This window comes from Apteryx rowi, unplaced genomic scaffold (assembly GCF_003343035.1).
Source record: "Apteryx rowi isolate R43461 unplaced genomic scaffold, aptRow1 scaffold_775, whole genome shotgun sequence".
Taxonomy (NCBI): Eukaryota; Metazoa; Chordata; class Aves; order Apterygiformes; family Apterygidae; genus Apteryx; species Apteryx rowi.
Window position 1 is genome coordinate 207,270 of NW_020451066.1, and position 27,295 is coordinate 234,564.

At 39.0% G+C, this 27,295-nt stretch overlaps 1 protein-coding gene across 15 annotated transcripts in view; it reads right to left on the reverse strand.

Annotated features, from left to right (window-relative positions):
* Window positions 1-27,295, reverse strand: part of ARID1B (AT-rich interaction domain 1B) — a 257,557-nt gene that overhangs the window by 134,577 nt on the left and 95,685 nt on the right. For 10 of the 15 annotated variants that reach the window (XM_026088576.1, XM_026088575.1, XM_026088581.1 and 7 more), the window contains exon 3: window positions 18,073-18,114. The exons of 4 other annotated variants lie outside the window; for them this stretch is intronic. In XM_026088576.1, the coding sequence (XP_025944361.1) occupies window positions 18,073-18,114 (42 nt within the window). Of the gene's footprint in view, window positions 1-18,072; window positions 18,115-26,231; window positions 26,247-27,295 lie in introns of those variants that run through there. One more of the 15 variants, XM_026088577.1, reaches the window with a different exon arrangement.

Genomic DNA, 27,295 nt, shown 5'->3' on the forward strand with positions numbered 1-27,295 from the left:
CACGAAGAAAGTTCTCTCTAGGTGGAATTATTAAACACTGCTTATGACACTATCTCTGAAAAACATTCCAAAACCTCGATAATGTCAGCATAATATTTTGAAATTAGACACCTGCTTATTACATAAGCTACCTTACAGTTTCCTTGCAAACTGGTTTCAGGTATTAGCAATACTCTTTAGTTGGTGAAGGTACAATTACAGAACAAAAATGTTAATGTAGACCATTTCTAAAACAGTTTCTGCTTTTAAATATTGCTTTCTTTCTCTTTTGCAGAATCATATGTATGTAAGAACACAAATCATTTCTAATCCCTTTAACAATAATTCTGTRATAGCAATTTACTACAGAAACATAAATAAGAATTATTATGAAGTAAAGCATTTAAAAAAACAGAAACACTTACACTCTAATTTTGAATATGCTTCAAATATCAAACTAACTTTCCAAAATCACTTTAAGAAACTGTCTTCCCATTATTGCACAATGGCTCTAAAATAAGATCTTTTCTTCTTAGCTCAGCTATGGCAGGTGCCAACTTCGGGACCTAGAAATGCATCGGAGGTTTCTGCAGCCCTTCTAAAAGTCTGAAGACTGTCATCCTGGAATACCTCTTCTAAATTTATTATGCTCTTTGTTATAGCTCAGTGATGACAAATAAGCAACAAACATAGCTGTGGGCAATATACAGTGACAATCTCAGGAGTTATTTTATTTTCATTTAAGAGTTCACTATTATTACCATCAATACTCAGAGTATGCACAAAATGGACCCAAGGTACAGAAAGTCCTTGATTTTGTTACTTCAAATGGAGCATACACAGGGCTATAGATAAGCAGTCAAAACTTTATATATATAAGCAAGCCTGGGGATGAGCTATGCATCAGATCTTTACAGTGAAAAATGAAAATTCAGAGTGTATGCATACAGGAGTCAGAAAATTGACAGTCAACCAACACAGCTGTTGCACATATATTTCACAGCACAAACTTTAGTGTACAGTAGGGAGCTGTAACTTTGAAATACTAACAGATGACCGCTTTTGAATCACTTTTCCTGTTACTTGGGGGTGCCTGTTACTTTTGGTTTTCAGGGTTGTTTTTTGAAACACAAGGGCAAGGGGGACAAAAACAATTTGAGAAATAAGGCAATCTGCTCTTTGACCGATTAGCTCAGATGTCAAAATGGTTAGATTCATTTTTACTGAACATCCTTCCAGCAAAGGAAATCCACTCTCTTCCAGGCCAAGTGTCATGCACAAGCATACAACCGCAAATATGTACACTTCAATCTACAGACTGGTGCTTGATCCATTTACATAGTCAAGTGGCTCTTTCAAATTGCCTGCGCTCTGAGGTTACATGTCTCAGAATGTACTGAGCTTGCTGGCATTTGGAAAATTAAATTTAGAAAAATATATTCTTATACAGTTCCTTAAGTTACTAAAATATTTAGGCATTAAGATACTCTACATCTAGATAAGGGTATAAATCAGCCAGCACGACACTGAACCTCCGCTGCACACCATCCTTTCTCCGCACCTTCCATCTCCTTATCAAAACAGGGAAAACAGATGAGCCTTAAGGGAAGCCTGCTCTGAAGTGACACAGCCTAAGTCTACTCAAGCCTGCAAGGAGACTGCACTTGGATGAGCACATGTATTGGAGGAGAGCAAAAGCCATCTTTCACTTCTAAATTAGAACACACTGAACTCAAATAGCTTTGTAGATCAAAATTAGAAGTGCAAGACTAAAATAAGAGGAGAGAATTTTAATCAGGAGAAAGATCTGGAAATGTGTCCACATCTCATAGGCTCTTTTTTTAATACCTTAAAAGATGTGCCAGTGGAGAAAAAAACCAGAACACTAACCTTGCTTCTGTTGCACGTACAGCAAGCGTCTGGGCCTCACCAAAAGCCCATTTCAAATTTTGCATGCTGTGGCCCCTGGTTCTATAAAGACTTAAGGCGCCACGTAACTTATCCCTCTAATTGGGCTGTTGACACATTTAAGTTTAAGCAGGAGCATAATGTTTTCAAGATTGCTGTTTAAGAGGAGGGAAATGAAGGCCCAGGGCACTAACAATATGAGCTAGGTACACTATCTAGTCATCAAATAAAAATAATTGAAGCATATAGAATACAGAAAGTAAAAGGGAAGCTAAGGACATAAGAAACCAGCTAGTCAAAAATCCCCTTAAAAGCTCAAAATTGCAAGGCCTGTAGGGTCAAAAATCCCCTTAAAAGTTCAAAATTGCAAGGCCTGTAGGGTAGGTAACAAAAAAAACTCGATTGCCCCAAATACAATGCAAAGTTCTTCTCACAGAAAATACAACCTTACAAAAAAATCCAGCTCTTTTTATATTTGTTGAATATTCAGAACATGGTCCCTTTCAGAAACGCACCCCCTGAGCCTCCCTCCCCACAGGGCAGCACCGGGCACCCAGCTGCACCCGGGAAGGGGCCCCCAAGTCCCGGGGCCCCGCTGGCACCGCAGCTCCCACTGCTGCRGCCCCCCGCGGCCCCCGCTCGCTCCTGCGGGCTGAGCGTGAGGCTGCAGCTCACCGCCCACCCGCCACTCTGCACCCCCGTGTTGTAAAGGCAAATTCCCCTTAGGCTCTGGCCAACACACCGACGTGACAGGCACCTTAGTACAGCTGCTTGAGGTACGTGTGCACTGAGATCTGAAATTTGGATTTTATCAGATTTCATGACAGCAGGGCCTTTGCCACAACACAAAGGAAGGATGTGTGTGGAATGCAACCTCTAAACTAAAACACATACCACACTTCAGAGTATAAATTACTTTTCTTCAGAGTAAAATATCATCAACAAATCTCCAAAGTCTTAAAAAGCAATGCTCTTTGGAAAAAAGTATATTCACAGTAAATATTAGCACAGAAAAACTGTGGCAACAGTTGCAACAGAGAGAGGGGGGGAAAAAAAAAGAAACATGACCTCATATAAACTACTATCCATAACTACTTATGACTGTTTCACAAACTGCTTTAATATTTTAGGAATTCCTGTGGAAACAGTATATTACATCCTTATGAAACATTTATCTTTTGAACTGAAGATTTCATTCTCTGTCCGGTAGCTTGAAGGAAGTAAGCAGCAAACAGTGAAAGGAGACCTTCTTTGGCCTGAGTTACCGGGGGCTAGTTAGGAGGGAGATTATTTATAAAAAAAATCCATAACCCTAACTCCTGATGTTTTACGGCAAAATAAACAGAGCTTAACTCTCGGACACAGAACGGATATAGTTCTCTTTTCCCTTTTAGTTTTTGTTTGTTTAACCAAAACCATTTATTTCAAATCAGATCAAGATATGATCACAGTACATTAACTATGCACATCCTCTTTCGAGTAGCCCCAAAATGTTACAGCACCGTCCAGACAATGAGGGCACACTGCTTCCTGGCAAGAATGGATTTGTGTGTGTACTAAAGTCCTAGCTCAATCCCGCTGAAATCGAATCTGCAGTATAGTAGAATTATTTTAACATTCATTTGGGTGAGAAGAGGCCTCCATAGGCAGTTCTGGTGCTGATGCATAGGCAGGCAGCTAGTCTGTGCGACTGTCCTTGCTCACCACGTAAGCAGCAACTTATTTGTGCGAGGAGTTCAACCAAAGAAGATTTTCAGTCCAACTATCACTCACTGTGAGAAAAAGGGGTCAGAAATGAACCCTAAAAATCCACTAGTTACTTCGAATAACACTGACTCCTTGGTAAAGCTAATGGGAGTAGTTGTGGATTAAGTAGTCATTCACAACCCAAATAATACTGCACATCCAGAGAGACCTGAAATATCCACTAGCCCTATATTATAATGTGTATGTGTACACATATGTATAATGTTATATAGTATTTATACTACTTTGTATCCCCATGATTCAGCTTCAAATTTGTGACTGCTGTTCTGGCACAGAGCTGAACCTATCCAGGCACAGAAGGTGCTACGGAGCATCGAAGCTCTGTAGTGCCGTGCCGGAGCTGTCCCGAGGCCTTGCCAGCCCCTCGCCCCGAGCAGCATGCAATGTAAGGGAGGGCACACCGGCTGCACCTGGCGTTGCTCTCGCCCAGCGGTCCAAGAGGCCTCACTGGACACCGCGGACCAGCCTTTTCGGACAGCAGTGCAGAGTAGCAATGAGCTCCATCTGTTCTCCACCTTATCACCAAGACATCCTAGACAAAGTCTGCAAATGCTTTCTGTAACCAAGGGAGGGGTGAGCCAAAGGACTGGACTTCAGGATTTTAACAAGCTATATTACAAGTTACGCTGTAAAATAGAGGCAAAGGCACAATGTGGTCTGGGTCTAAAGTTACTGCTGGAACCCACTGCCTCAGCAACTTCAGTTATTTTGCAGTAAAAYGCTTAAAGAGAAAGAACAAGAAGTGATAAGTTTTTTTAAATACAAACTTGGGATGAGACAAAATTACAACAAATGATTTATTGCTAATTATACCTTAATAAAAAAGAAAAAATATAAATCTGTATGAGAAAATTTGTACATGAGGTCTAAAGCTGACCCAGAACATGTCAGTGGATGATCATTCACAATCCTGTGCTTCTCTATTGTGGAGTGGCCCCATCAGAAGCATGGTTGAAAGAAGGGCTGAGAGGGACGAAGGGGAGCRGAAATTCTGAGAAACTCTTTGTACACATTATGGGAAGATTTAGTGCACAGCCATGATTTGAATCGACTTAGAAAAAAATCACTAGATCCACAACTATTCCTGCTTTCAAGCCATTCAAAAGTCTAGCCAAAAAAGGAAAGAAACTAAATAATTAAGTATAGCTATATAAGAAATACAACTATACATAAATAATTGCTTGTATATATATATATGTCTATATAGCATATATATTTGTATAGAGGGGTGTGTGTGTGTGTGCATGCAYGCACATGTGTGTGTATAAATATATCTTTGAGTATTTTCTTAGAAGCAAGCAGAAATTGATTTAAATTCATCTCTGAACATGCTGAAGAGCCAGCACAGTAATTGTGTTATTTATTAATTATTATAACCATACCAACTGTCCTTTCTTTTCATCTCTCCAATAAAAACAATTCATTCCTAATCCACTACAGCTGCAGAAACTTTTATGAAACATTACATAAGGTAATAAAATAGCTCCAGTTTTAGGGCTGCAGGATCCATTTCTGGCCTTCAATCATTTGTGTCAGATTATAATCTCCAGTGAAGAGTTCTGTGTTATTTGAACGATCCAATACCTCACTGGCACATGCAAGCATGCTATAAGATTTTTCCAAATTACACAGCAATATATTCTGAATAGGAGATCAGTCACTGAACAAGCTAAATCTGCATGGAGAATGACTGAAAGAACAAGGGGAGGGGGTAGCATGCAGTATCAGAAAAATGAAAATGGAACTGAGAAAGGAAGGAGGACTGTACACATCTACCATAGCTGAAAAGGTTTCTAGCAATATCTACTGGCAGTTTCTTTCCATCTGTTTAAGTAGTTCCCTCTGTTATTCCATGGCAATCAATAATTTGAGTGGGCATGAAATAGAGAACGTCTCATAGTTTCAAACAACACAGGATATAAAATACAATTGAAATATATTTCCATGTGCTAAATCCAATAATGATTATTGTAAACCAATTGCTCATACAGCATATTTTGACTATGAAGGTGGTAGGTGGTGGTGGTGGTGGGAAATAAGGAGCAAACAGAAAGGAAGAAACATGTCAATTTTAATTCTTAGTTATCAAATTTACTTTTCTTTTGCTAGGATATTGTTAAATGCATTTTCGTGTTTCATAGGAAGATACATGTTTTGAAGACAGTTAGTTGTAACAAGATCTTCATTTTGTTTTTGTTTTAAAATGGCCATAATTTGCACACCCTGACACCTGCTGATTTCATGCCCTGCCTTTTCCCATCAAAGCCCATTCTCAGCTTTCCACATGAGAAAATCTCATTTATCAAAATTCTGTTAGCGTAAGGGGAAGGGCTACGCTGAGCTGAGCCAGGGCCTTCATTAAACATGCAGAACATAAACTGCTGACACTAAGCATAGTCAACTTGCAGCGTGGCAGAGGAGGAAAAAAAAAAAAAAAGAGCAACGAGACAGAAGGAATGGTGTGATGGTGAGATGGGAATAAATGCTTTGCAAAACTGTCTCTTTTAAGTCCTACTGAAGTCAGTGAGATTTAATCACAGACCTAAAGTTAAGCATGTGCTTAACTTTGCCAAACAGAAATAGATCACTAAATTATGAATGAAACATTCTATTTCTATTTCAAGAACATGGACACTTTGTTCTCTAGGCCTTTCCCTAAGGGAATGAAAAAAGTAAGGGAGAAAAAAAAGGTAACAAAATGGAGAAAACAATCCCTTCTTCATCTCAAAATACTAACTCCAGATAAATGAACTATACATTATACTTAGTAAGATTTAAAAAGTTGGTATCCATCATTTAGGTTCTGTTGGAGAGAAAACAGCAATTGCCATTACATTCACTAATTTCAAGACAGTATCAAAGATGGGTGCTCTGAATAGGAAGGAAGGAAAAATTTGTGTATTTGGAAGAGGAAAGCAATAAAACAGAAATACATTAAAGATCAACAGTAGGGTTGAAGGGGAACAAAGCAGCTTTTTATATTTTCACTTCAGTTGCTGTTCTTGATTTTTTTCCCCTTTTAATTCTCCAAGATAGCTATGTAATGCTGCCTACAGTAGAAACTTGAATTTAATAGGCACGAAGCAGAAGGTGTGTAGCATTTTCCTCTGATCCCAAGGAACAAGCACTTAGCTGTAAGAGATCCACAATGAGTCACTGCAGGGAGGAATCAAATGCATCACAGGTACACGCAAGCCTTTTTTTATTATTATTGTACCAACTGAAAACACTTTATAACTTACAGCCCTAGGAAAAAAAAATCCATTTAAACCAAAACCAGCCTTCTACTCCTATCAAAATATACAGCACCCCAACTATAGTAATGCATTCATATAGTTTCAGTGGAGGCTCAGGGAGGTGCAAGGGGGGACAGGGGTAGGGGGAAGGTCAACATTTTCTCTGTAAGCTTTTTTTCGTATTTATAAATAGGCTAAGATAATCATATCAAGTTGAAACTGTCTCAATACCGAAATGAATGGCTTTCCACCAAATTTCAAACAGCAGCTAAGAGCTATTTTAATATTCATTATCTGAAAAATAATATCATATTAACATTTTGTGATACTTTGACATCTCTTAAAATAATTCTCCAAAGTTAATTTGAAGTTAAAAGTACAGTTAAATTAATGGCCTGATTCTGCTACCCTTTCCCATACTGACTATCATTATACTCCAGAAAGAAAGAATTTTAATTCTAGCTCCAATCAACTATCTCTTAATACTTTTTTTTTTTTTTTTTTTACATCTTCCAGGATTCTGTATACATGTAGTTTAGACAGAACAGAACAAAAAGTAGACACACAGGTGGCTATAGGGCATGCACATTAGTCATTCTCCAGAAGTAATTTTAGTATGTTCTTTTTAAAACATGTTGTACACGTTTAACAGAAGTCAATAGCTGTTTTCACAGTGAAAATCTTTAATAGAGTCATTTTTCTTAACGTCACCTATAAAATACAATGGAATGGCACTATTCTTACACCTTCTCTTTGGATTTGTAACCAGTGCAATATTTTCAGCTTTTTAAGCTTTATGCTGGTCAACAAGACACTGTAGCCTGCCATAGAAAACTGCACACCACATGGCACCATTCAACAGCATATCTAGGTCAGCTTGCATTTTTAATGTGCTCCATTAGTTTTCCCTTGCTCTCTGTATCAAGTTTAAACTTTTACTTCTCACTTTCAAACCTTGGTGTAACTAAGCCAGGCAACATGCAGGATCTTAAGAGTATCATGACCGTCTTCAACATTTGCTCCACCAAAGACACTGACTCCAGTCCTACTTAATTTCCTTTTTCACCATTCTATCTTCATGCCATTTCTAGGCCCAGCATCCCCAATTTCTTCTTCGAGATCCTCCTCCACAACACTATTGATAAAAAGAGTTTATTGAAAAAATAAAAAAGCTTTAGCTAACATAATTCCTTCCTCAATACTCTTTGGGCAGCTTAACAACTTTGACTTTGGAAGCATTCTGCACACGCCACAGCTTCAAAACTAAAAGTTAAAAAGTGCATGAACACCCATACCTATATTACTGTAAAGCTTTTGCATGCAGTCATACAGTACACATTACAGTGATATTTAGATGCTACAAAAGCCAGTTCCACATGATTCACTTTGTTTTCTTTCCTAAACAACAGGTCTCAAACGCATTTACTAATTTTCAAATTGTGTGGATTCTAGCTCTGTCCTTCTCACAACTCTTTCTAAGATATATGTATTCCTGCACAGCCCTTGCACAAGGATTAAAGCTGTAAAGCCACTCTAGATTATAGATTAAATTTACAAGGTAATCAGTACATCTGCTCTGACACCGAGGCATAATACCATGAGGAATTTTCACAGGCAGCTGGGGAAGATTCAGACAGATCTCAATAAAGGAGGGAAAAAAACCCATCAGGTGGAGTGAGAAGAGAGAGTCTCGTGAAATTGAACTGTACAAGCAATGCTTATTTTGCTTCAGACTCAAATGTTAAGGCAAGTTTTACTAAAGAGACTGTAAATCTGTCTGCTTTCTATTTCAGGTAGTATCAAGGATTCTGTGGTAAAATCACAAAAGACATACAAATATTATTACAATAGAAATGTATCACCATTGCTTACAAAACATATACTCTCAGACAATTTTAAACATTGCAACAATATGGAAATCATGTCAAAACCATGCTGTAATCTTGGTCTTCCTATACAAGAGATAAAGCAAAATATACTATTAAAATCCAGTGTAATTAACTGTTCACCAAGCAAATCAAAGAAATGACCTTGAAAAACAACAATATTCCCACTGTCATTCTAATCCAATAAATTTATCCATCAAAATCCCAATTCACTAGAAAACATTGCCTCACAAGAAGAATCTCTTAAAAAAATAAATAATGGAATAATTGAAGCTTCAGAGTTACAAAATGTTGTTTTTGTAACAGGAATGTACTTTTGGTAAAAAAAACCTCAAGATTTTGCATTATTGCCATTGTTTCTTCCTCTTTGAAATCCACGATGACATGTCAACGGTACTTTTACAAGCTAAGCACAGTTCTGAAGCATGATACACCTGACCTTGTCTCAGGAAAAAAGGGAGATGAAATCCTAAATCACATCTGTCTACCCAACAACTTTCTCACATTTCTCTTTGCATTTTCTGTATTCTTCAAACCTAGCATCAGCTCTAACAAGCTGACTATGCAATCGGGGTAAGCAGCCACATGGCACAAAACTGAACTTTCTATACCCACGAGTACATCCGTTTGGTGCTGTTAAAAGAAAAGAAAAAAAATACTATACACAAAAAGCAAACAAATGAACAGTAGTAAAAGAAAAAAAAAAGTTGTGGTTTCTTTGTTGTTGTTGTTTTTAAGTCACAACACTAATGGGAACCTGCTTCCTGTAACAAGGTGGGGTTCATCGCTGTAGGGCGCAGTTCTGGTTGCACCAGTTATGCAATGGGAAGAATTTACAGAAGAAAAAGAAATCTGGTCTAACCTGCTCTCCTAATCAAGAAAGGACAGGGAACTATTTGCAAAGACTCTGTTCTGCCCTCTTCCCACCCCCAAACAAAGAGACCACCTGCCTAAACATTTACTTAAAAGTTGCAGGTATTTACAAGCAAAGGTGTTCTAATTGTCAAAAGAGTTCTCTGTAAATCTGATATTCCCTGAAAGTTCAAAACAGCAGTGTAAATCAAACGGGCCACACAGAACTGTAAATGACTGACAGGATCACAGAAACATGGCCTTGGTCACATTTTAACAGACTGGAGCACAGCTAGAAACAACTATTAACAAACACTGACCTGACAATGGCAACTGGGTTGGAAACATGAGGCCCTAAGACCGAAGAGCTCCCACCAATTAAAAATGTATGGAATAACAGCAGAAAGACTAAGAGAATTACCACTATTTTGTGGTAACTTATATCACTGCATTGTAGTGGCTGATGTGAAATGGCAGGTTCAGTCTGATCCTCAAGTTGATGYGTGTTCCCATCACAAAAAACAGTATCAAACTTTGTACTTTTGTGGCATTTCTACAGAGCTTAAGGGCTAAATGCCCTTTGCATATCCTAGACTGTCTCTCCAAGCTCAGATGGAAGCACACTGACAAAGCAGCACGGGGAAGCACAAGCTGCTGGAGCTGCTGCTGCTGCCATAAATGCTGGGTGGTTAAAGGTTACAGCAGTTAATTTCGACAGTGGCAACTTAAAACAGCACAGAAACACAGGAGAAGTACTGAAGGAAGAAGGATACAGACCAATTAGAAAAGCAAAAATATTTCCCAAGCCTTCTTTCTTACAGATGTCACTTTAGCAGAAACTAAACAACTGTCGTGCATAACACACATCTGTTCCTGAAAACTGTACACCAATTTCTGACCCCTGATTTTCTCAGGAAGTTAGCGGCAGCTGCAGACTTGTGTCAAAAATCAAAATGTGGTCCCATCCACATCTTGATAATATACACAAACTAGGCAGTATCGGAGATGAAGGTTGTTCATCATGCTTATGTATGTTCATAAAGTAGGGGTGCAGGAAGAAAGCTAGCAGTTTAAGATTTTTTAGTGCTAATGCCAACTAGTTTCGAGGCACTGGGGAAATCACACAACAGCAGTTTCCAAAGATGCTGAGACAGGCATGATGTTCACCAGCTTTGCCGACACTAACTTTCCACACAGTGTGCAGCGCTTTTTAAAAATAAATACGTTACCACCTATACATGCAGACTGCCTAAGTCTAATCCCAAGGGCACCAGTATTTATTCTGCAAGCATCACAAGATGCTTCACACTGAAAAGGAGCATTAAACATGTATTTATTGCTATTTTTGGTCACTGGCAAGAAATCTACCCAGGGAGGAGCCATTAGACTATCCAAGGAGGATGGCATACTCTGACCTGCTGCACGCTCACTCACAGGGACATTGCAGCAGAAGACAGACCCTTCCTAAAGCCTAGCCTTACTTTGTCTTTCCTGTGACTGCAGTACAGGAGCGCGTGCAAATTAACAGCATCACTCACTGGCTTTGGGCTACAGAGCATAAAGAGGAAAGAACCAACTGTTACTATGTCATTCATCCTGCATATAYTGATATTCTTGCATTTTCGGGTTTTCAGCTAACATAGGACTTTTTTTTCTGTTCTGTGTATCATTTTATCTTTTCCTTTTCATGTGAGTTTGCCTCAGAATGGTCCAGATCCATCTCCACTGCATGATGAGTCCCTTGGACCTTGAAGAAGCTCTCCTTCTTCTCCATCCTCCAACAGAGCTTGAACTCTTCAATCATGTAACGAAAGAGGGAAGGATCTGTGGGGACTGGGGTGCTACAGCAGGCAGGTGCTGTTTGGAACAGATTTTGAGGGGGTACCACACTCCCGTTCTGATTTCATCTTCTGTACGCCAGATAGCTAGATAGGATCCTCTGCAGTCCTCAGCACCCAGGGTAAGGTGGATCACAGTTAGGGTTGTACGATGGATGGAGAGAATTTACGGCTTTGAGTCTGTTGGTGTGCTTCTCAGTTTCTATAAAACTAACTAAAAAAAAAAACCCCAGAGGTATTTATTGCAACTAAACTTACCAAAAAACTACTGGTTACTTAGGTAAAAGTTCTAAAACATGATCACAATTGCTTTGTTTTGCGTGTTCTTGGATTGTTCTGAACAACATCGGAGTAATACGTATAGGTCCAGGCAGAAATGTGCTGAAGTTACTACTACTTACTTAGTTGCAACTATTTTGAAACACATTGGCACATCTGTCAGGGGTCTCTACCCCCTGCAGAGAATATCAAAAAAACAAAAAACAAAAAACCAACCCTTATAGCCTGCTCTAATGCCATTCTTCACTCTTCAAAAACAGCACGGATGGCACTCAGAAGACTTCAGCAATCCTAAAACACAGCTCTAAAATGACTCAAAAAAAGAAGGTTGCAAAATCTTTTTAATCATCTCTGAACACCTCTGATAAAACAACTCCACACAGAAAACAAACAAACAAAAACCCGGAAAAAAGTGTAATCCTAATTCTATTCTAAGTAGAGAAAAGAAGTTACTGGAGGCTAATATGAATATCTATTCTTTCTAAGCTGAAACAAATCCAAAAATTTATTTGCAACCCCCAGATTTATACATAAAACAACAGTGCACAGACAGATGTAAATGAGGACTCATTTCTCTATATTTTCCTATATACTAAACGCACACATAGACACTCCAAGCGTCAACATATCAAGACAGAGATAATTCAGACACTTGAAAACATCCTCTTCTAAAAAGGATTAATTGCCTTTAAAACAATTAGTTTGTCTTTGAAGATGCAACTTTTATTAGCAACCAGCAGATGGCAGAAGCAGAGGCTGCTTAGAGACTTCAACAAAAGAAAGCTATCTTAAACAAGGCATGCATTAAAAGGAAACAATTTTTAATGCCTACTTTTTCTTCTCCCTCAATGGCTTTTCTCCTTCTTTCCAAGAAATAAGTAGTATTTTGTGCCAATCAATCCAACACAAATTTCAAAAAATTTTAGCAAACAAAAAATCTCTTAAGAACATGTTTTCTCAATTTTCTCAAATGGCATCCCTACTCCATCTCGTAGCTCAAGGCTTCCCTATTATGGATATTGCCAGAACAGCAGTTTCCTTCTAGATTGCACAGTCACAATTCACAGACAGCCACCAAAAATATTCTCTTTGGTGTGCTATGCTTCAGATCAGGAAGTGGACACGTAGCTACACTGTGCAGCTGAATTTCCCCTTGGGATTTGAACTTGTATCTGGGACTGTGAAAATAAGTGGGCTACAGAAGATGCAGAGTGATGTGCTGAGTATCGCAATAAAGCAGCATTTGCAAGCTGGCAGAAGGGGAAAGAATTTTAATAAACTGGAGTAAAAGTAGCCTGTTTGGGAAGAGAAAAAGATTTTAGTTCTCAGCACGCTTGATTTTTAAAACCGGATATCCTATGTCAGGGAAAGAACATTAAAAAAATGCATACCAACATTGCCATTTAAAAGGGGCTAGGAACAGAATCTCTCAACAACTTCCAGAGTTACTAAATTATGGAGACGAGGTCATCACTTTATGCTGTGTCACAACACAAAAATATAGCTCGTCCCACGAACACTGCCTAAAGCTCCGCTGCGCTGGCACAACCAGATCAGAAATGTCACCTTTATTACACTGCTTTAATAGAACTGTGTCTCCATTATGCTGATTTCTGGATCAAAGAGAAACGCTTTCTCCTGTATTTGTCTTTTCCGACAGAAATGTACAATTGCTCCTTTAGTGAACGCCTCCATCAGAAATATGATTGTTTCCTTGACCCCAGCAGTTCAGTCCCAGAAACGAATGGGGGGAGCTTGCTCCCGCTGCAGGACAGCGTGAGATGCGGCTCTGAGGGTAATTCTGCCTCTGTACATTAGCATGTGTTCCCCTTGCAAAATATGAAAGGCTTTCGCCCCTGCCCCCTTTCCTTAAATGACACCTGCAAAACACTAATCCAGTTGCCATTTATTTCCATATGTCAAATTACAATCTTAACTTGTGCAAAGCAACATAATAGTAATGATTAAGCCAATTACATCACAACGCAGCTTAAAACTACACACAATGGCAGGATTAAAGCTCACTACCAAATAAGAGAGGCCAGCTCTTGGTGGAGCTCCCCCACTGTGGGAACATAAGTGTCTCTTTTCCTGTTGCACAAAGTTGTGAGCCTTCTGACATGTAGCTGCTGGACTGCCATTAACAAACTTATTTATATTAATGCTGCCCTAAGCTAGGATCACTGCTCCTCAGCATTAGCTGGGGTAGGCAGGCTCTGCGGCTGCCTCCACAAACAGGGCTTATGGCGCTTTACACGTCCACATACAGGTTGAGACATGTGGACAAGGTGATCTCACCCTTCTTAACTGAATGAAACCTCCTCTACCCTAGATTATTTGGGTCAGGTAGCTGCTGACAGCAAAAGCCTTAGGGACAGGGAGGGAAAGAAAAGGATAGTAAACCGAGCACAAATATTAAAAAAGTATCTCATTCTCTAGGTAGGGCCAAATATCATTTTTAACCTGTCTGGGGTATACACTACTGCATTGTGCACTGTAATTCCAACTGATGCCAATATGAGGCTCAAACAACAATAAAATATGGGTTAAATCTTTATATAATAACCAACCTTTCAGACTAAGATTTTCAATTCTACCTACGGGATTAAAGTGTTCTAATGGAAATTGAGCATCTAAATCCCTTAGGAGGATTTTAAAAACTCAGACACAGTTATTTTTATTTGTTCACTGCCTTGGTGTTAAAATAAGTACCATTCAAAATGGTTAAACCTTTTACCTTTTATTTTTGCTTTGTGCATCTTACCGTTCTTTTTTCCCCCCCTCTTTCTTTTTCACATATTTGTATCCCTTCTTATTTCCTCTACCATCTGGGAGCACTGGTCCCATCTGCTAAAATATATCTTCCTATTCCAGCTAAAATCAACACAAATTAAATTGGTACTGTTAGTATTTTACATGTCATCATTAGGCTTTAATAAGATTAATGGGACTGAAGGAGTTTCCAACTCTCAAATACATTGTTTTGCGTTGACTGCAGACTCAGGCAGATACCACTGCATCTATTCATTCTCATTTTGTGTTAGTTTCTTGGCAACTATGGTTTGAAAGAAACTTATTTATATACATAAGTTTATACTCAGCAGAATCTGAATGAACCATGCAGAACTGTTAAGTCTGTCCCAGATCACCTATCAGCTGTTTATGATTTGTCAGGCTATCGTTTTCCTTACATCTCTCTGTACATAACCATGCACACGTCACAACCATTCCAAATGCTGAAACTGTAAGATCGGTCAAAGCCTGTTTTTTTTTTTTTTTTTTTTTTAAAGAAACCAACATGACACACACGCACATATAAACTGAATACCACTTGTACGATCTTCAAAAATGCTGTTACAGCACACTAATAGCTTCCCCTTTCTATAAAATTAGTGGCACAGAAAGCTGAATGTTTTTGTTTCCTACCACTCAATCAAAAGGAAGGCTTGGATATAACACTGTCAAAATGTATTCATCTTTATACTTATCAAACAACAACTTTTATTTAAATTTGACTGAAAAACTGCTTACACTTTAATGAATCATTAAAGAGTACTGGTCTCACATATGCACAGAATAAAGAAAAAACAATAACGTTCATACCAAAAATGGCATTTTTACTCCAACAAATGCCTTGTGTTCTACCTTTGTTTGGGGGAAAATCTGTTTTCTTATTAAAAAAGTGGTGTGGAAGGAACACTTTGAAGAACTGTTACTAAGGGTGTGCAATTTGTATCTGTTCTAAGCTTAAGGATTAAAGATAAGATCTGGAAGTTTTGTAACCTCCATTTACCCTTCCCCTTTTTTTTTGTTTTTTTGTTTTTGGACAGTGTGAAACAGTAGCTTTGGGTTTTATTTTCTTTCTAACTTAAAAATTGTTTTGTTCAAATCCATATGCAGATCTCACATCCAAAGGATTCTGTAGCCGATTCTACCTGTGCCTGTCATCAAAGACCCAAATATTCAAGGGACAGACAAAATGTCCAGATCTTCCCTTTGTGGGCGACAGCTATGGTGCAACAGAACAATGTCCTGCTGTCTCGCCCAGCTTGCCTTCCAGGGAAACAGACCCACTCGCTGCCAGGATGGGTATTTACCACGAGACTGAAAACATGGAGTATTTAAAACAAAAGGATAACGCTATAAGCTCTCTCAGCATTTTAGAAATGCTCTTTTTTAAAAACAGTATTGCAGTAGCTACAGGAAACACAACCTGTCAACAACTGTAAGACTAGGTGATAAATGTCCAAGGACAGGTAGAATGGATACAGTCAAAAGAACAGCTACTCTCTGCAGCAACTTAGGTCAGCTTATGTGCACAAAGGGGACTACACCACGTTACAAGCCAAGGCACATGCTACACCCAATATTGTAAAAATAGCCCCCCAAGAATATGCCTTAGACCTAGAAAGAAATTCAGGCTGAAAATTGGCACCAAGGCTAGYATTACATTGTGCAAACTCTAAGCTTATACCCTTCTCATCTCTATAATCTGGTATTTGCCATTCAGACTAATTTTCCTATTTTAAGAAAGATTTTTATTCTAGTTATGAAATGAAAATCAGTTTTATTTTCAAAAATTGTGTTTATATGTATTCTCCATGGGCATACCAACTGATTTGTCAGTATAACACTGACAGACTACCATTTATTTGTCATTGAGACAGGCAATAGAGGAAGCATTTTTTAAGGGGGAGAGGGAAATAAAATGTTTTCATAGAAAACCTAAAACAGACAGCTAAGATAAATTCTGGGATTAACAAATTTGGGATGAAACCACCTTCTTGTCCTTTTTTCTTGACAGATAAAAAGTACACGGCATTCCTAAATATAGATATTCTATTATAATGTAAGACTACTTTTTAAGTGAGTAAAAAGAACCTGTCGGTTCTAATGTTGAATCTTACAGAAAAGTTGCTTGGGTCTCTGGAAGATGGTGTTAGAGCTCGCAATAATACATATTCGGTTTTGCAAAATCTCACTCTTAGCAAAAGAAAATTCTTAAATCTTTTGGTGGTAGAAAGGTGTTTCAAATGATGTCCATCAAGATGACACTAAGACCAAAAAATAACTTGCAAGTTTAGCCATAAAAAACAGTAAGAAGTCTTCTTCACAGTGTTTTAGTTGTGAGAGCTATTGGCTACAATAATCTTCAGTAATATTTCTGTTTACCCAGCTAATCTGAAGGATTATGGAGATGAGTTCACAAGAGCTGACCCTCCAGGTTTATCAAATATTTAGTGAATATTCTGTAGGCATGCTGGGTATTAAATAAAAAATGGAAAATACCCATATGTTGAATACTTCAAATAATACTGGAGTAGCTCTGTTTATTTTTTAATAATTTATTTCAATCACTATCAGATATCACAACATAAAACATACAATAAGGGCAACAACTTTAAGTTCTGGCATCATGAATATTTAGGTCCTTTAAAGATTTTTTTTTTGGTGGGTTAATTTTGTTTATGGCATTCTATATAAACTTGGAGAAGTTATTTAATCTTTTCTTGATTTTTTTTTTCACCTTGGTAGTAATAACACTGCTACTTTCTCACCTGCAGTGGTATCACTGCATGTGGGCTTTCAGCAGGAGGAAATTCTTCATTGTCATGATTTAGCCTTCTGTTCCTGCAATCTCTTTCTTCCCCTCCCCTATCCACTCTCTTTTCTCAGCTAACTAGATCTAGCCTACACACAATCTGCCTTGCCTAAAATCATCTGCTATTAGTGCTCAATTAAGAACCATGGTCAACATCACAAGGTTCATAGGCCAAAGAAAGTCAAGCAGTAATTAGCATACACCCCATTCATTTTGCAGAGTAGGCCTAAAGTGATCTCTCGAACAGGTATACTGTTATGCCATGCATTGATCTACAGTTGAACACCGGGTGATGCAGTTGTTTAGTGTATTACTTTCTACTTGAGATGCACTGTGAGAAAGGATCATAAACAAAGTGGCTTACTCAACAGATTGCAAAGCAGATAATGACTAGGATTTTTGAGCTGCAAATCTGTGGAACAAGAACAAATCCAACACTCAGCCAACTCCAATCTTAAAAGTCACTAGAAAGCTGAACTTCCAGTCTTCCACCTGGGCTTCCCTAACTAAAATTTGCTTAAATAATTTATACTACATAACACAACTAAAACAGCCTATGTGCCATTCCCAGAATACCACACGTAAGGGATTAAAATCTCTGAATTGGTGGATATACGTCACAGGAGCCTCAGTTCTCAGGCTGAAAATTACCTTCTGCTGTGACACCACATCCAATAATTTAAAATTATGGGACCTCGATAACAAAACTGCATCAAACTACACACCTTGTGTCCAAATGTAGCATCCTCCGAGGCCAAGACTTCAACCTGAAATTATAAGGAGAAAGATCATTTCAAATTTAGCCACTACCAACAACCTCTCCTGAGCACAGCACGACAGTCCAGGCAAAGAAGAGTTCTGTAAGCGAAGACACTAGTCTGGGTCAGCCCTAGGAAGCCTGTGTACATGCTGACATGCTGAACTAACAGCTGACAACAGAAACCCTCAAGAGAAACTCAGAAAGCACCCTTCAAGACACAGACCAGGCCTCTCAACCTAAACCACGTGAGGAACATCTTTCAGTGTCCCAAAACTTACTGCCCAACAGCCGGAACCTTGTTTTCCATATGGAGTCTTGGCTACAACAAAAAGCTGCCTGAGAGCAACCAGAATCACCAGCCATGACAATTCCCTGCTAAAAAGACAGGAATAATCCAAGTTCTTCCCCTCCTGTTTTCTTCCACCTACTAGGCTGAGCACTCCTGCATCAGCACAAAGTGGAACAGCTATAACTGGAAACTCGGCAGCACAAGGGCTCACTTACAGACTCCTGCCCTGTCTTGAGCAAAGTGAATTCATTAAAAACTGTGGAATTCAGAGAAGACAAATTCCTCATGCAAAGGCTGAGGCTACCAGGCTGCGAGATACAGTGAATGTTTGAAAGCTTGAGAAAAGCAAGCTGTTAAGTGATCTAGTGGTGCTGCAAATCAAATTCCTTACTGGTTGCCACATATCTTACAGCTCAAAGAGTTGATATGCATTAATCTGGGACAACGACTACAGAAACAGAAAAGCAGGCGCAATGATTTTCATTAGTCTCCTTAAAAATACTTCACACTTCAGCACCTTTCACCTGAGAATCTCAGTGCATTTATGATTTCTAATTAATTAAGCTTCCCAATAGTCCAGTGAATCAGGAAACATCATCATCCCAGTAAACAGACAGAAGAGCGAGGCAGAGAAAGGTTAAGTAATCTAGTAATCACGTGCCAAGCCAGGGACACACTCAAGAAAAGCAGCCCAGATTTCTACTCCCAGGCTCATAGTTTAACAAGTAGAAAATTCTCTACTTCTGATTTACATCCTATTTTAAATGCCTACTGCTGCATTATAATTTATATAACTAGTATAACTATAACTAATGTATCTAATCTCCAGTTTAACTTAAGAAGAGTGAAGGATTTAAAGCAAATCAAGGGGGAAAAATGAATGTCAAGTTTCAGCCTGAAGCACATTATACTGCCAGAGTTATAAACCCCCAAACAAGAGGGTTTATAATGTTAGTTTATCAGCCTTTCCAATGATGGCAGCACTTAAATATATTTATGTCACGATCTAGCAACATATGGCATCTCTTCATCTCTAAATTAAAAAAAGGGGGAAGAAAAAGGGAGGGAGGATAAAGGATTTATAGGAACTAAGAATGAAAGGAGAAAATGAACCTCATGTTACCCAATTGTGACCTGTCCAGCTGATTAGGAATGGCACTAAGAGGCTACAAAATGGGATCTCATTCAGTAGGAGGTAGGAAAAAAAATCCAAGTAAATAAAATCAATCTGAAGTGATATGTATTAGCTACTTATATTAAGCTTCTAATCCTTCAGGCACTTTATAAATATTAAACAATCAGTCCTGGTGAGACTGATAAATATCCATAATATACTTTACAGATGAAGAAACAGACAGAGGGGTTAAGTGACTTGCCCAAGGCCAAAAAGAGAATAATCAGAGGCTGGACTGGAAATAACAGTATGTCACAGTACAGTGCCCTAGTCATGTACTTTTTTCAGAAGCTATTCAAGTAATTCCCATATCAGAAGCAATCCAGCTAGGGTTAATGTGGTACCCATCTACATTGCGAACATCCATTTCCACTTGGCTAATTGCTTTGGCGTAACACCCTGCTACCTCGGCTACCCACATTCCAAAACATGAGCAAGCTGGTTTAAAACCAACTCAGGTTTATCTACATGCTATTATGTTGTTCATATACCGTAACTGCTACCTCCAGACCCTTCAATACATATTACTCTGCTCCACCAGTTCTAAACTTTTTGTAGTGGAGATTCATCAGGAAAGCCTGGTGGTCTTCGCCGCATCACTGGGTCCCTCTGCGCCCCCAGCAGGGCTGCGGGCTCTTCACTGCTCCACACCACTCTGCTGCCCCTTCCTCCTCTGCTCCTGTGATCCCAGCAGGGCTAAGGTGCCCCCCTGGGGCTGCTTTCACGCTCCTTCCCCCTCCTCCCAGCTGCAGAAGCCCAGCACAGGCCAGACCAAGCTCTGCTGGGTCAGGCTCCACCTGTAGAGAGGTCCCTGCACCATCTGGGAGTCTTTGCTGCATAATGAGGTGGGATTAGCAACACATGGGTCATGCCTAGGCAGCTCCCACTCTCCCAGTGGAAAGAGATGTTGCAGTACACACAAGGGAAGATGGCACTACAGCCAGCCCTTTTACAAAAGTCAGTTCTCTTTCTTTTCACTGAGAAACCAAGAACAACAACAAATTATGACATCAAACAGTAAAAAAAAAGAAAAAGAAAAAAAAAGAAAAAAAGATGCAACATATTCTTAGTCTCTTTTACAAACAKAAGTATTTTCTTTTACATATAGAAACGTAAGGCTCACACAGACAATAAAATGGCTCAGTGTGTAGCTATCAGTGCAGATGATAATTCTAATCAAAAATGTTATTGCACAGGCCTGATAACACCACTTGTGTTTTTCCAAGAGCAATCACACCACTTCTGTGATAAAATACTTGTCTTCATGATGAGGATGATGCAATAAAACACCCTCTGTATTCTTTGTTACTACTGCATTTAGTACTGTACCACTGTATTAGTCCATTCACGTTTGCTCTTCACCTCYTTGTATGAAATGCAGTTAAGATCAGCAAGAGGTGAGTAAACTGCTGACACCATAAGATACACAGTATAAAGTACTGAAACAAGATATGGGACAATGTGAGGTTTTCCTCAGGCTGAGTTTCAAAAAAAAAAAAAAAAAAAAAAGCCAAAACGCATTACAGCCTAGCCTGAGAGGACCCCCCTCTAGTGGGAATGAGAGTGTACTTCAATCAGCACCCACATTATCCATCCAAGCAAAAGAGCAAATTTTGTATCCTCAAGAACCAGGCAAGCATCATCTTTCTCTTAATCCTCACCAAAATATATCACTTTATGTCCAATAAACAAAAAGTGAACTAGAGATTCATTATTGCTTCAGCACAGAGATAAATTAAGAACTTCTCATAATATACTTATTTGTGGCAGTTAACTATTTCCCGTTTTAGTTGTCTGTTCTGACTGTACATCTGACTGTACAGATGTGAATATATTATCTTTTGGGGGGGTTCTTTTACAGTGAAAAATTCAGTGCATCATTAAAAAAAAAGACTTGGTTCTTAAATGAACGACTCTTGAATTCATGTTACTATAGTAGATACAGTAGCTTTTCCCCAGGCACTGCACTGAATCTCTGCTCAATGTCCCCCTCCATCTCTACTTCAGCCTACTTTTCATTCCTCACAGTATACTCATATACTCAAATGGGCCTACCTGTCGCATATTTTATTTATATATAAAAGCAACTTTCAAGTACTGTTACTGATGCCTTTTCTGAAGTCACACAGCCTTTTTGCTTTTAATAAAATAAAACCACAGTACGGTATCCTGCACTTCTGGACTAGAACACTAGGTAAGTAGTGGCAGGTGAACGACCAGGTAATATTCTAGAGTGTGTTTATTAGTGATACATTGCAGATCAACTATATCAGATGCCATTAGTTGTCTAAGAAGTAGTACCCAACTGCTGGACCATACCTCTCCTGCCAGGGTAATTCATTATAACCTCCTGCTCCCAACTGCCTCCCCCCTAGGCACCCCAGAGACTGGCTGGCAGCCAGGGAACTGGTCTAAGCACAGCCACCAGGCTTGGACCAGGATGGTGCCAAGAGGTCCTGTGGGCCATCCCCAACATGTGATGGGATGAAGTTCCCATCTCCCACTAGCACAACCTACATAGTCTCTAAAACGGGCCAACTTGGGCAACTGTACCCAAGACCACTACTGCTCAGGTAGTATTCTAAAACGTCATTGTAGAACAATGTTTTAATTTTTTTTAACTCAATTACAAGATGGAAAAATATTCATTACCTCACTCATCCTGCAGGATCCCTGCTGAATAATGTATGGAGTGCCCTGAAACAAGCTGGGGAGTAGCCCTGAAGTCTCTCTTATTTTCTTTTTTTTAACCAGAGGGAATGAGACTTACTCAGTATTTTTGTTTTGCTTTTAAATAAAAGATTCACATAGCCCCCAATTCGAGGAACAATACTGCATCACAAACAAAAGACTTGCAGTAAATCATGCACCAAGTGTGTAATTTTTACCTTCCTCTCAGAAAGCAAGAGAGATGTAACAGATGCAAATCCTGAGGAGCAATGCTGAATACCTTTCTGGAACAGAATTTTACTACCTAATGATTAGACRACACAAAGAACTATTATAATTTGGTCATCCCCAAAGCCATACTCAGCATTGATTCATTCCTCAATTCAGTCCAACTCCTTTTTGTCTCATCAAGAGTTTGTTTGAGATAGGATTAGCTGAAACTGAGCAAGAGCCAAAGGAAGTGGCATACTGTTAACAAAAAATTACAACTGCACTTAATACTCAGACTGTTATCCAAACAACAGAATATGAGGTAGCAAAGTTATCAAGGACAAAATAACTAACTCCACAAAAGACATGGGTCACAGAGCCCCTTCCTATCTTCTTTCTGGAAGCCAAAAATAAGCAATAACCATTTCCAATGTATGCGTATTCCATACAATCTCCTGTTAACACTAATGCTGAAAAGGATCATTGATCTACATTTAACTATCTAGGCAAAAACTCCCAATACAACATACGCTTAACGCTGCTTTCAGACTTTGGTCTGAGCTCCTCAGGGTTTATCTAACGGAGCCACAATATGCAATTGGCAGGTGAGAGGGTTACAGCTACTCTGGCAAGAAATGCAGTAGGCTGGAGCACCTCTGAACAAGGCAAAATATTCTAGACTTTTGGTCATTACCGTTCCCACGGGTGACGCATGAGAATTTCGTGGACTACATTTGCCCTGCTGGCTGCAGATTGTATACTCAATGGTCATTTGCTGAAGAATTACAGCACACAGCTTCTCCGCTAATCTAGAGAGTTTTTGCCAACTGCCTACTTACTGAAAAAGCATGCTTCCGGCACTTCTAAAGCATGTGCAACACAAAACAAATGTACATAATAATTGCATATTGTAATACTGTGTTTTTCACACTCCTGTAAAGATCAGTCAAATCAGAAAGGACTCTCTATTCCCCATGATAACAAAACTGGAAAAGGATGAGGAAATACACACGTTCTCTTCTGAATTACTGTCAAATCACCTTCTCACTATTGGGGTGCACTTCTTGCTCAACTGTGATATGACAAACTGCATCAAACTGGCCAGTCTATAACCAGATTATTTTGTTCTTTTACCTACACTTGTCCTTTGCCTTTCATAGGACTTCATGGTAGGTAGGGCAAAGGGGGAAAGCTCTGTAGTCCCAACAACCTATAAATGGGACTCATTAGCTTGGGTGCAAAGCTAAGTAAATATGGCTCCAGCTAGTACTTCCACACAATAACCTTGCTGAACTGGGTGCAGAAAATAGCCTGCATGCACAGTGCTGTAAGGCTTGGTGCAGATACAAGCTCATAATTCTTTTCTAGCACAGATTTTTGGCTTTTAAGATTTTCCCATCAGTCCATTCCTCCCTGCCATCAGTTCTGAACTCATCTTTTTTAAACAAAGGTGACAGGAAGTAAATCCAGTGTTTCATTTTCAAAATCCTTAAGAAGTTTCTTATTTTCAAAGATGAATATTGCTGTAGTCATCCAGATCTTTATGAAATCCAGCCTAGCTAGCTGTAATATCTACTCGCTTTGGCTTCCTTTTAAAGCAATTTAGAATTCAACAATTGTAAAATATGGTTCTCTTTCTTCTCATTGGTGCAGGGACAAACCTACATGACCCACACTAGTTTCTGGCAGTGCTTCAAGGACTTACTGAGGGTGTACACAGCTTTTAATGTATGCAAAGCTGTAGGAATACACTTTGGTAACTGAGACAACCCTTCCTCCCCTCCCCCCTTTTTTTTTGCTCACTGCCACCAGTTTTGTTTATTTTTAATGGTTATCATGCATGTACTTCAAGCCAGGTTTCAGGGTTGTAGCATGGGTGGGCTGGGCACCTTCCCTGGGCAATCCTTTAACAAACATACCAAAAACACACCTCTGTTATAACCCTGAATCTATGTCTGAAACGAAGCCATGACAGCCGCGCAGCATAAATCTCATGAATTATGAAGAGATCAGCTGAGATCTCCTCACTCTCCATACAAAGATTCCACTGGGACTACTTAGTCAAGGCCTTTTGGTTAAGTAAATGCCATTTCCTTATAGTTTGACTGGTGTAAAAGCTGGATACAACGCGACCCAGTTCAGGACAATTCTTTATTAAACTTGGCATCCACTTTTCCTTAGACTTTCATTTTAATTTATTTTGCTTTGTGATGTCAGTCATTTACCTCTTAGCTCACCAGGTCTAGCAACAGTAAGACTCAAGGGTTCTGATTTTTGCAGCCACAACTGTTTAAATCCAAAATTACTAAACTAAATAACAAAATGATGTCTTCTTAAATGACAGAATAACTTTGTGTGCCATTTTGTGTTAAAAAGGTTTGAAAAGATTTTCAAGAAACTGCTGCATCTTGAACTTGCTTATTAATTCTCCTCATTCTCCTTATTAGCATGTACAGACAACACAGCAGCTCAAGGACGCAGCTCCCTGTAAGAGCTCTCTCCTTGGTCCGCCGGTATTGGAGATAAAACACAATGATGTCTCACGTTCTTAAAAGCTGTTTAGTGGAACAGATCTGTCCTGCTCACATTCTTGAACGTTTTTTGGGAAGCTTATTTACTCCCCCCCCAAACCACCCATGTCTTTAACATCATGCCTAATATACATTTTTGGACATGATATTGACTAACCTGCTGTTTTAGTCTCCCATTGCAAATATTTTGCAAAATCCTGGGAACAAGGCCAATCCCTAAGAAGCAAAAAATTAGACTCTAGATATTAGCTAACTAAAAGAGATACCCATCAACCTGGTAGGAGATGATACTTACTTCAGAATTGTATATATTAGAAGCAAGTCAGGAGAGAATAAAAATTTGTGGGTTACATGGCAATGAGACAATTCCTGTAACCTCAAAAAGACATATAGTCACAGACAAATTTGGATCAGCACCAGGAAACAACCATTACAAATTTGGGATAAACTGACATTTGAGATTGTATACGGATCTGATAGTGTACACTTGCAAGTTACTATAGGAGACTCTACTGCAAGAACATGTAGCACACAAACTAGCTGTGAGCATGCTCTCATCCCTTACAGTTTGGAGATAACTTACTCCTCTTAAGTTACCACAAACCGTTGATCAGCAGCAAATGCATATAGTGGATTACTCAACAATTAACATGTTAATCTGCTGTTGTCACTGGAAGATGAAATACATAAGATACACATGCACACATACACATGTGCATGAACATTGTTTTCCTGCTGTAAAACATATATTCACAGCTCAAATTCTTTTGTATTTTTTGTGGACTAGTGTGGTAAGATGCAGGTCTGTCATACATTATTTTTCATATATATGTAGCATATAATCAGTTCCTTCACTCTAGAACGCTGCATGAAACAGAGTAACTACACTGAAAATTAGCTTTTGATGTTTATTTGTTTGACAACGTAGAGATCAAAATGACTGTAGTACTGAGACTGAAATCTAGGGGTAGTCACTATTTAATTTTCTTTAAGAAAAGAGCGGTATATATTATAAATACAAAATTCAAACCTTTCATCCTCAATCATTCTAATATATGGGAAATCCTGAAAAAACTGCCATCATACTGTGTGACATAAACAGTAACAATTACTAGAAATATTAAACAGCTTTTTCTTTAGGTATTGTGTCTGCACCTTTGCTAATCCATTAGTACGCCTCATTTCTCTTGTTCAGCACTGTATTTCATTATAATACTGCACTCCCCAAACGGTGAATTGTAAAACCTCACCTCCTTAAGTCCGCTGCCACAGGGCTCCTACAGCAGCTGCCCCCGTGCATGACCGCAGGTTTCAGCTGTGGAGGGACACTGCTCAAGACAAGGCTGAAAAGGGTTAAAACCCTGCAGCCCCTCCACTGATGTCCCAGTCTGCCCCACTGGGGTCTCCACTCCCACAGCTCAGGCAACCCAGTGGGGCCCACGAACACGACCCAATAACCCTCTCCAGATAAAGTCTGATCGGCTTGCTTAAATGCCAGATGCCCTCCACCAGCCACTAGGGGGTGGTAATGAATAGCTACAGCGCCATGTTTTTAAATATTCCAGAAAGGTCCAGAAAGGGATGTTTTAAAGCCACCCTCACTAGCAGGGTGGGGTTTTGTTTTTCAAAGCTGCAATTGCAGTGTACTCCCCACTCCCTCTTTCCTACCTCTCTGTGTACTTAGTTACTGAACATATAACCTGTAAAAGTGAAATAAAGCCCTAGCTAAAACTCCATGTCTTAAACAACTTRACAATTTTACCTAAAAGCAGTCAAACAACTTGCAGCAAAAAAATGAAGGTAAGTGACCAAGGACAAAATCTTCACAGAAATAAAGCTTTACGTTTCAACTCTATACCATTCTGTCAGCAGCTTTCTTATTTAATTGAGCCAGTATACAACCAACATCAAAGATGCTAAGGTATTTTGTGCTGAAAATATTGGAAGCGTGTTAGGAAGAGGTGGCAAACAGAAAGGATCTGTCAAAGGTAACAGATGTATCAAGGGCAGCAAGCACTGTGAAGAAGGCGTTAATTATCTATGCTGAAAAAGAAAAGGTGTTTGAAAAACAGAAACTGTTTTCAAAAGATTCAACCTATTCCTATTGTGCTCAGGAGAAAAAGCTTCCTGCACCTTAAACATCATCATTTTGGGTGCGTGGGTTAAAAAAGGTTTTTAGGTGAGGAGGCACACAATGTAGAGAGCACTCTCAGTTTAAGAAACATGGCTTTAACTTCAAACCCTTTACTGTTTCTCCCAACCTATTCCAATTGTAAATTGCATTCTTTATTCTTACTTGTCATGGAATGGGTAA